This window comes from Pseudocercospora fijiensis, assembly GCF_000340215.1.
Source record: "Pseudocercospora fijiensis CIRAD86 unplaced genomic scaffold MYCFIscaffold_8, whole genome shotgun sequence".
Taxonomy (NCBI): domain Eukaryota; kingdom Fungi; phylum Ascomycota; class Dothideomycetes; order Mycosphaerellales; family Mycosphaerellaceae; genus Pseudocercospora; species Pseudocercospora fijiensis.
In genome coordinates, this window is record NW_006921539.1 from 2,010,184 (window position 1) to 2,020,369 (window position 10,186).

A 10,186-nucleotide genomic window follows, 5' to 3' on the forward strand; every position below is an offset into this window, starting at 1 on the left:
GGCGTAGCGAGGCCGTTTTCTGCGGTACAGGTAACTTATACCTTCAGTCGTTCTTGTGGTCCTGGCCGCTTACCACGAGGCTGAAGTCCAGACGTGATGGAAAAGCAGGACGCGCGGCTTGCGGGTAGAATCTCCAAACGTGCCGGGTGCGGTCGAACTCTGATACAAGCACAAGCTGTCACACTACCGACACGGGACTGGAGAATGCTGCTGCAAATACTCAGCAGAAGACTCGCAATGCCAGCCAAAATTCCCATTGTTCTAGAGGAATACAAGTACTCCATTGTCTGGATTACGCTGTGTTGCGCACCGTGAACATGAAATCTCTCCGCTTTGCCATAGCTCTGGAGCCAGCCCAGCTGCGACACTTCCCGTCCTTTAGGTTCTGGTCCAGACGATGAGCACGCCTGAATGCTTGTTCGGCGGTGCGCTATGAGGCATTTCTTGACGACTCCTGAAGGATCAGGGGTGTTTTAGCGTGTGAGGCGTCAGCATGACGATCGCAAACCACCAATAGAAGGTCGAAGATATGAAACTTGTGGTATACTGGTGAGATACAACGTTTGGACAAGACCGCACAAGCCTTGACAAGCAACACCAAGCTTTTTCGACATACATGGTGTTGTGGATCAGTCAGCACTGCCAAGTGCCAAGGCCTAATTTCCTAGCGATATATGTAGCCTTTGGCTTAGACAGAAACTTGATTCCTTTCCTTATACAATTCTATAGTCAATTAATTAATAACTTGTTCTGCTTAGCTTAATTACAATAGGTTATAAGCCCGGCGTATACGCTTACCTATCCTAACTAATATAGACGAATTGTTATTATAGAGATACTAGTTTAAAGCTAATTCTACTAGCTATAGATTAAGTAGTACCTCTAGAGTTAACTACCGAAATAGGGCTACCCTACACTTAGTACTAAATTAGATCTAACTAGCGATTAGCACCTATAAGCTAAGCGAGCTAAGAAAGAGCTTAGTAGTATAGCTAATACTAAAGAATCCGTAAAAAGCATAAAGGAAAATCGCATCCTTACGAGGACGACTAACTTTTTATTATAGAGACAGATCCTTTAGAAAGAGCTACTAAAGGAGAAAGTATATAGATATATACTTTATAACTTAAAATAGGCAAAGCTATACTATAAACCTCTTAGAATCGACTACGTTAATAATCCGGATTTCGATAAAGCCCTAAGAGAGTTTATAGAGAAAGATAGCATTACTATAGGCATTCTAGTTAAGATAATCTTACTAGATCTAAGACCTAACTTTAGGAGCATAATTACCTAGAAGACTACTAAGGACTACTACGAGACTATAGCAGCTATATACTAACTAATTATTACAGTAGATATCTATAATACCCTAAAGGATTTTAGAATAGTTACTCTTAAGCAAGCAATATCTAATAGTACCCTTAGGTACTATAAAGACTTCTAAGTATAGGTATAGAAGTATAAGATAGCTACTAAGCAGTTTAAAAGAGTATATAGTATTAAGCCTAAGGATATTAAGATCCTAGACATAATAATTAGGATACTCTTTATTAATAGTCTTTAGCACTATAAATAGCTTAGAAGCTAGAGGCATAATAACAAACTAGAAGGGACTAGCTAGACTCTCGAAGCAATAATTATATCCCTTAGGAAGGAAAAGCCTCTAAGATTATAGAACTAGTAATAAGGCAAAGCCTTTATAGTTGTCTCTAATATTAAGGTTAGGGATAACAATAAGCAGTATTAGCACTACAAGCATAAGTATACTAATATAAAGTGCTAGAAACAATATCCTAATAGAAAGCTATCTAAGGATAAGGATAAGGATAAGTTAAAGAAAAAGTTAAAAGACAAGGACAAGTCTAAATTAAAGGGCAAGGATAAATCTAGGTCTAAGAATAATACTATAGCTGCTAGAAAAGGTAATAGCAGCGATAATAACGATAAGTGTGAATTAGATTCTAACTCGGAAGGCTAGGCTTTAGGGGTATATATTGCACTAACCCTAGCCTAAGTATCCTTTAATTAAAGTCTAACTCCTATTATATTAGTATTCCCTAAGAACCTAGACAAAGCAATCAAAATCTAGGATACTAGCACATTATACTATATGTTTAACAATAAGGACTAGTTCTATAACCTTAGGTCCCTAGACTTACCTACTAAGTTTAGCCTTGCTTTAGGCAAAGGAAGCTATAGAATAATTAGGGACATTTACCTTAAATTCCTTTAGAAAGACAAAACTATAAAGATAGTGCTTAGAGAAGTGTTATACTCGCCTAACTCTAATATAAATCTAATCTTAGTAGAGAGGATCTATAGGAAGACTAGATACTTCCTATATAGGCTAACTATAACTATCTAAAGAAAGGATAGTAGGGTTATTAGAGAGGCAAAGATTAACAATATTGTAATAGTCTTAAAGCATATTAGGATTGTTCCTCCTAAGAGCTAGCTAGCTATAATACTAGTAGTTGCCCGACTAAAGGCAGATACTGTTAGAGTATATTAGAGACTTAGCTATATTAGAAGCAAGATACTAAATGCAACTAAAACCTACTAAGATTGTCTTAGCATTAACTATATTAACACTACCGAATTAGGGCACTATAAAGCCTATAAGCTTGCAAGATCTTAGAGGATAGTCTTAAGGATTATAAGAAGGACTCTAGTTTAAGCTCTAGATGAAATCTATATTAATATTATTAGACTAGTTACACCTCTAGATATCTATAGGAACCGCTACTTATACCTACTAACTTATATAAAGACAAGGCATAGATAGGATAATAAGACCCTAGACCTAAAAAATAGTCCCGCTCTTATTAAGAAATAGATAAACTAGTAGTCTAATTAGTTTAGCAAAAGACTAAAGATCTGGTTCTTAGACAATAGGGGCTAGTTTAACAACAAGCACCTTTAAAAGACTGCTAAAATTAAGGGGTATAGGTAGGATTTCTTAAGCCCCTACATACCTAAACAAAATAGTATTATAGAGTTATCTAACAAGACTATCCTAATAAAGGCTAGGGCTATGCTTATTAATGCAGGTTTACTACAAGAACTATAGAGCTATGCTATCAAGCACTCTATACACTTAACTAATAGACTAGCTAATCTAATAACTAAGGAAGTTCCTCTAGTCTATCTTAAAAGGGATTTAAAGTAAGGGGGAACCCTAGTAGATCTGTCTAGAGTTAGGAGATCTAGTTGCAAGGTATATAAGTATATTAGCAAAGAAGAAAGGCTAAGAGGCGCAAAGTTCATATTAAGAGCTCTAATCTACTAGAGTACCAGATTCTAGAATTACTCTTCGATAAACTACCTCCTCTAGAGGCCTTAGTTCGACTATAGAAAGGGACTACAGTAGCATAAGATTAAATTCTCCTATTATATTACCTTTAATAAAGATTAAACCTACGGGGATAAAGGTAGAAAAGTAAATCTAGCCCCTCCCTATATTTAAGTTATTAAATACTCTTAGTTAGGGATTAACCCTAGTAAATCTAGAGTAGTATTAGGATTCCTACCTAATATTAAGCAAGCCTAGTATAACTAGCGGCTAGTTGATAAACCTATTCCTTCTAGAAGTGCTAAAGAGCCGTTTTAAACACCCTCGGGGGAGCTAATACCTTTAGGGGAGCTACTACCTTTAGGGGAGCTACTACCTTCGGGGGAGCTAATATCTCTTTAGAGGGAGCGAGTTCTATTAGATCTAGGAAGCCTAGTTAAAGAGACCCGGGAGCTACAGGCCCCTAATAATACTAACTAACATTAGTCTAAAGATAAGGATATACTAATAATATACTAACCTAACTAGTTAGCAGGTTAGAAGAGGCTAAGAGCCGCCTTACTACTAGTAGCCTAGGAAGTTGCAATAAGGCTAGTCGTATACTAACTAAACTAGTTAGCAGGACAAAAGAGGCTAAGAAGTGCCTTACTACTAGTAGCTCTAGGAACTGTAATAAAGCTAAGGTACTCCGACCTTATAGATATACCCCCTATAATATCCTTAAGAGGTAGGTAAACAAGGAGACCTAACTATAGCAATATAGCTAGGGTCCTAAATACTGCCCTTAGGAGATTCCTAAAGAAAAAGGCTAAGAAGCTAGAGGAGGGTAAGCTATCTATACTTTATAAAGCACTAAATAGTATAGATACTAAGCTTTAGAGGGAAGCTATTACTAAAGAACTTAAGTCTTTAGACAAAACAGATACTCTTAAATAGATCTCTGCTAAGGAACTCCTAAAGGGAAGAAAACCAATATTAAGCAAATAGGTCTAGAAGATTAAGCGCTTACCTAATAGTTCTACTAAGAAGTTTAAGGCGAGATATATAGCTAAGGGGTTTACCTAGAGGAAAGGTATTAACTTCGAAGAAACCTTTGCTCTAACCCTAAGAGCTATAATAAGCAGATTCTACTTAGGACTTTTAGCTACTTTTAGCTAGGTTAGATATTAAGTAGATGTTAAGGCTACATTTCTAGAACTAGACATTAATAGACCTAACTATATAAATGCACCTAAGGGGTTACATTTAATTAGAAAGGACCTAGAGAAATTTCTATATATAATTGTACAGAAAGGCTTATATAGTATAAAGCAGTTAGCTACTTTATAGTACTACGATACTAAAGCTACACTTAAGACCCTTACTTTGTACAAAACTAAGAGCGATGCCTACCTCTTTATTAGAGAAGGGATTATAGTTATCCTTTATATTAATAACTTTCAGATCTTTAGCAAGACCTAAGCTAGGATTAATAAGCTAATTAAAGGTCTTAGGAAAACCTATACTATTAAGGTTGTCTAGACAAACCTTTTCCTAGGACTGTATATTATTAAAGATAGCATAAGTCTTAGAATCTCCTAGAAGCACTACTCTCTATATTAGAGGTTATACGTGATTAGTATATAACTAGACCGAGTAAAGCTAGGGTCCTAATGCCTTAGGTAGGGCTTAGCGCTTAGCGTTAGGCTAACTAGCCTGCCTTCCTCCCTCTCCTCTTAGATCTCTATCGAATACTATACTAATTCACTACTACCCTATCTACCTGCTAATATAACCCTTCTTATATAGTATTCGATCTACCCTTTAAGGGCAGTAGCTAGATAGTTCTTATTTCTAGCTTTTAGCGGTATAGCTACGAACAAGACTAATCTAACTATATTGCGCCTAAAGAACGGGACCTATACGTACTATTCTATCGAAACAACCGTACTAATTATTAAGCAAGGCCTTCTATACGGCCTATTATACTAAGTTAATCGCACTAAGCCTATACCTACTAATTCCGCTATATCCGCACCTTAGGGGCCTATAATATATTATTAGTATTACCCCTTACAATAGCCGGCTTATTACGAAGTAACAACAACCGCGGCGCCGCTAGCAGCGCTAGTAATAACAACGCTAGTAGCATAGTTCCCGCTAAAGTGCCTGCTAAAGTGCCTCCTACTAAAGAGCCTACTAGAGGGCCTACTAAAGAAGAACCTATAATTCTAGGTAATAATCTAGAATTGCCTATTAACGATATTCTTAATAACATTGTCAATCGACGATATAGCTAGCTAGCCTTTAGCCCCTAGCTAGTAGCGAGACTTTAAGAAGCTACTTAGAACAGGCTTACTGCCTTACGTTAAGAACAATAGCTAAAGGATAATCTCCTCGAAATTCGCCGCCTATAGTATTAGCTAGTAACCGGCCCTATACCTATAGGCCAGTTTTAAGCCTATATAAGAGGCCTCCTTCTGTAGAGTAGACAGATTGTCAACCTCGTATAGCACATTGTTTATGTTACACTTCTATAATGCCTATATTATAGGGCTCTAGTTATTAGCCTAAGCGATAGTCTCGTTATCCTATCTTGCTAAATATAGCTACCTATATTGCTATAGGTTATGTTACCCTCGGTAGCCTATACTGTTGCTGTGAGTAGTAGCAGCAGTATTAGTTTCCGTCCTTTATTAGAGCCGAAGGTAGGGCTATCTCTTTATATCTAACAGGTTCGGGTATGTTAAAGGTAGTCTCTAGGCACGAATAGCTATAACCGAAGCGAGGGCACGATAAGAGCCTACGATACGGACGATACTAAAGTATCTCAAGGGGCCGTTACGACAAGTAGAGAAACCTCTTAATAAGGGCATCGCTTTAACCCCGAAAAGCTACAAACCCTTAGGACTGTTATAGCTTAGGGCCTAGTCTATAACTATAGCTAGCTTCTAAGGACTCGGCTCCGGGTCGAAGACCTATTTAGTACCGCTTGCTCGAGATAAGCCCCGCCTAAGGAGGAGACAGACTAATTACCTATCGGCCTTGCTTAGTTTGCTAAGACTATCTATACGATAGCAATTTCTAGATTACAGGTCGGATGCCTAGACAGTTCCCCTATTAACCGGGTAGACTGTTTCGGGATTCGCTGCCTCGTTCGGATAGTGCTTAGCCTTCTACTAGAAAAAGAAGGTCCCCGCCCCCCCCTACCTAGCTAAAGGAGATAATAATAGTTAGTAAAGTAGCTAGTTTCTAGGATCTAGGTATGAATAGAGATTGCAGTTCCTTCCTCCGAGCGGCTTTTATCTAAAATTACTAAATTAAAGCTCCTAGGGGTATCTAGGCGACCCCTAGGAGGCTAAACTCTAATACTACCCTAGGGGTAATATTAGAAGAAAACAGCCTAGTATACTATTCTCTCGCATAGCAATATCGAAACAAACCGAACCTATAACATATACTAAAAACACTTTCCTATAGCATTTTATTTTAACTACTTTACGACAATCGAATAAGCTCTAGCTCTAGCGAAAACAAGTATTACGAATTAGCGGAATCTTCGGAATCTAATAACCCGCCGGACCCTATTAACGAAGAAATTAGGCGACGACTAGTTATTATAAGCGCTATCGACCTAGGGGCTATCGAGCCTTCTACGCCCGAGGCTCTCTATAATGTCGTTATAAAGATAATTTAAGGGTAAACTAACCTTCTCCGTTAGAATAGGCGTCGCCCGCTAGAGCTAGGAAGCAGTAGGAACCCTTTATTCGAAGGGTAGAACGCTACGGCGCACGTAGAACGCTTTAAGGACAACTTAGCCGAGTACGGACTCGAAGAGGAGTCGGACTAGTACAAGGTCCGGTCCCTTACGAGGACTACTATTACTAAGCTTTACCGAACCCTTAGAACCCTAGTTAGCTACCTAGAAAAGGACGACAAGTCTAATACCGACTAGGAGGTCTTTAAGTAGGCCTTTATAAGGGAGTATCGGGATTGCGATAGCCGTCGCATTAAAGGCAGTCGTACGTAGCTTAAGAACCTCTGTATAGAGAGGCGTGCCGAAGATAACGACCTAAAGGAGTACGTCCGCGAGTTTGTTAAGTTAGCGGACAGTATCGACTAGTAGGACTTCGAGAATTCTTAGAGAACAAGGCTACTCCTTAAAGGGTTACCGTAGTCTACGGCTAAGCGTATCTTCCGTCGCTACAAGCTTAGCGAAGCTAATCCCGAGACCTTTAGGAAGTATAAAGAGGTCCTAGAGGCTGTTAAGGACGATATTAATAGCTCCGCTAACGCAAAGAAGTTTATTTACGGCGAGGACCGGAATAACCTAGCCTAGGTAAGTATTACGGATCTGATTAGTTAGAGTCCTTATATAATCTTAGAGCGACGCTAAGACTAGTAGGCTAAGCTGTCGCTCTATCTTACTAGGAGCGATAGGAGCGGTCGAGAGCGACAGCGTCGCTCACGTCGCTTACGACTATAGACAAGATGTCTCCTTTGTATTTAGGAACGCCGGAATGCCCTTATAGCTCGAGGCGTTCAACTTATATTACTTACTTACTAATTGGAATTACCTTTGTACTAATTATTCTGTCTCTGCCTCCCGCTTGTGTTAGCCTCTCTAAAGAAGCCTCGGCTTGTACGTAATAAGAAGTCACTTAACGATCTGTCGCGAGTAACCGTAACACTTTAAACGCCCTTAGGATAAGTGCCTTATTACAAGTCGGAAGGGGAACTCCCGCCCCTAGCGAGACAGGTAGTACTCGACGTACTACCTCTAGTGCTAGCAATGCACTCGGAACCTATACTAGAAACGATTCTCTTAAGATCGGAAAGCTAGACTTTTATTACGGCGACCGAGACAAGTTCGATACCTAGGTTAGCTAGATAGATATATATTTCATATTTAACTAGGTTTAAGATAACTTAAAGCTAGTCTTCGTAACGACGTTTATACGAGGCAGGGCTTAGTATTAGGTTAAACTATTTCTTAGGACCTATCTAGATAGCAACGGGACCGACAATTCGGATAGAATCTTCGCAAGCTACGAAAATCTCAAGCGTGCGATAAAGAAGGTCTTTAGATCTTCTAACGAAGTTGCTACCGCAGTTAGGGTTATCTAACACTTAACTTAGAAGGGGTTATATACCGATTACGCCGCTAAATTTTAGGAATACACCTAACTTACGGATTAGGACGACGAAGCTCTTATAATAATATATCGGCGAGGTCTTAAGGATAACGTTAAAGACGAGCTTATACGCGACGGTAGAAAAATGGATAATATAGGAACATTAGTTAAGGTTACGATCGATCTCGACGATAGGCTCTACGAACGAGCTTTAGAACGACGTTACGATTCTAAGACTTCTAGAAAAGCTAGTTATACTCCTAGATACGATAATAGACGAAACTATAGTACCTACGATAAACCAAAGGGGAACAACTACTACGGTGCGCAACTAATAGAGCTAGACGCTACCTAGAAGGGTCGAGCAATTAAAGGAAGAAAAGGCAAGAGTTCGCCTAAGAAAGCAGGAAGATTGACTTATTATACGTATAGCAAGGAAGGCTATATAGCACGGAACTACCGCGGCAAGAATATAGTGCGACGCGAACAGTTTAATATAATATAACGAAAGGACCCGGGCAGAGAAGGCTACCGAATAGTAGTAGAGCTATACTCTATTAATAACGCGCCGAGGACCTACGCAGAGGTCGTAAAGAAAGAGCTACGACAAATCTGTATAATAGCACGACGACAAGAACCTGTATATAGAACCCTTTACTAGAGATTCTGTTACGACGACTAATGCCAAATTTATTATTCTGCTAAAGTAGAAGCAGGATTCTTCCCTTAGATTAGGCGACTTATATAAGAAGATGCGAAATCCTAGTTAGAAGAAGAAACGATTAATAAATCTTGCTTAGATACCGACGATAAAGAAAACCGAGATCCGGAAGCTTCATTCCCTCCCGGGGAGGAGTTAGGAGCTATCCTAGAAGTACCGGAGTCCCCTTAGCAAGAGGAGGAACAGTAAGAAGATTTAGAAGGAAGTCTAGATACTAAGGAAGAAACTACGAATAAAGAAAGTAAAAACGAATTCGGGATTAACGACGATACGATCCTTACGTTCATAATAGATGTACCTATAGTAGCGCGAACAATCGCCTTATATCTAGTACGCAAATACGAGGAAATGTTTCTAAAGGTTAACAAACAACAGAGGGTCGATCCTATCTAATTTAATTATTTTTAGATAAGCTTACGGGCAAAATTCTAGAATCACCCCCGGATACCTATAGACTATGCGTACTATAACTTCATTACGGAGCGAGTACCGATAGGAAGTATAATTACGCCCTACGGATACGTCCTATCCGACGAAAGGACGATTATTACTTAAGATATACGTTAGACGGTCTAGCGATTAAATTAGCAATACCGAAAGGCTATAGCAGCGTAGGGACAAGATGTATATAACGATACCCTCGAGGAAAAATTATATGCCGAAGAAGCACGAACGGCAGGACTACGGATCCGTAACTAGTTAGAACAACGTTAGGCTACTAATTAGTCGGGAAACGGACTAACTCTCTAGATTAGAGCGTTCTAAGAGAGTTCCTTAATACCGAAAGCGCTCAAGCATTAATAGCAGTCTTCCGTACAAAAGTTATCGTTAACGGGCACCCGACGAGTATATTAATAGATTCCGGAGCGAGCGGGAACTTTGCCTCCGAATTATTCGTTAAAAGCCGAGGGATCGCAACCCGAAGCAGAAGAGAAGGAGCGTATAAACTTATAGCAGTAGATAGGTTACCGCTACCTAATATAGAACGAGAAACGATACTGTTACTACTAGCTATCTAATAGCACTACGAGGAGATTGTCTTAGATGTTACTAATA

The 10,186-nt window shown here is 39.2% G+C and overlaps 1 protein-coding gene across 1 annotated transcript; it reads right to left on the reverse strand.

Moving 5' to 3' along the window:
* Positions 1-43: 43 nt before the first annotated feature.
* MYCFIDRAFT_178050 (uncharacterized protein) lies at positions 44-9,248 on the reverse strand (the record flags this gene model as incomplete). Its single annotated transcript, XM_007931987.1, has 4 exons — positions 44-159; positions 194-454; positions 499-639; positions 9,230-9,248. 4 exons carry the CDS (start codon positions 9,246-9,248, stop codon positions 44-46), a joined length of 537 nt encoding a protein of 178 aa, XP_007930178.1.
* Between the last annotated feature and the right edge of the window lie 938 nt (positions 9,249-10,186).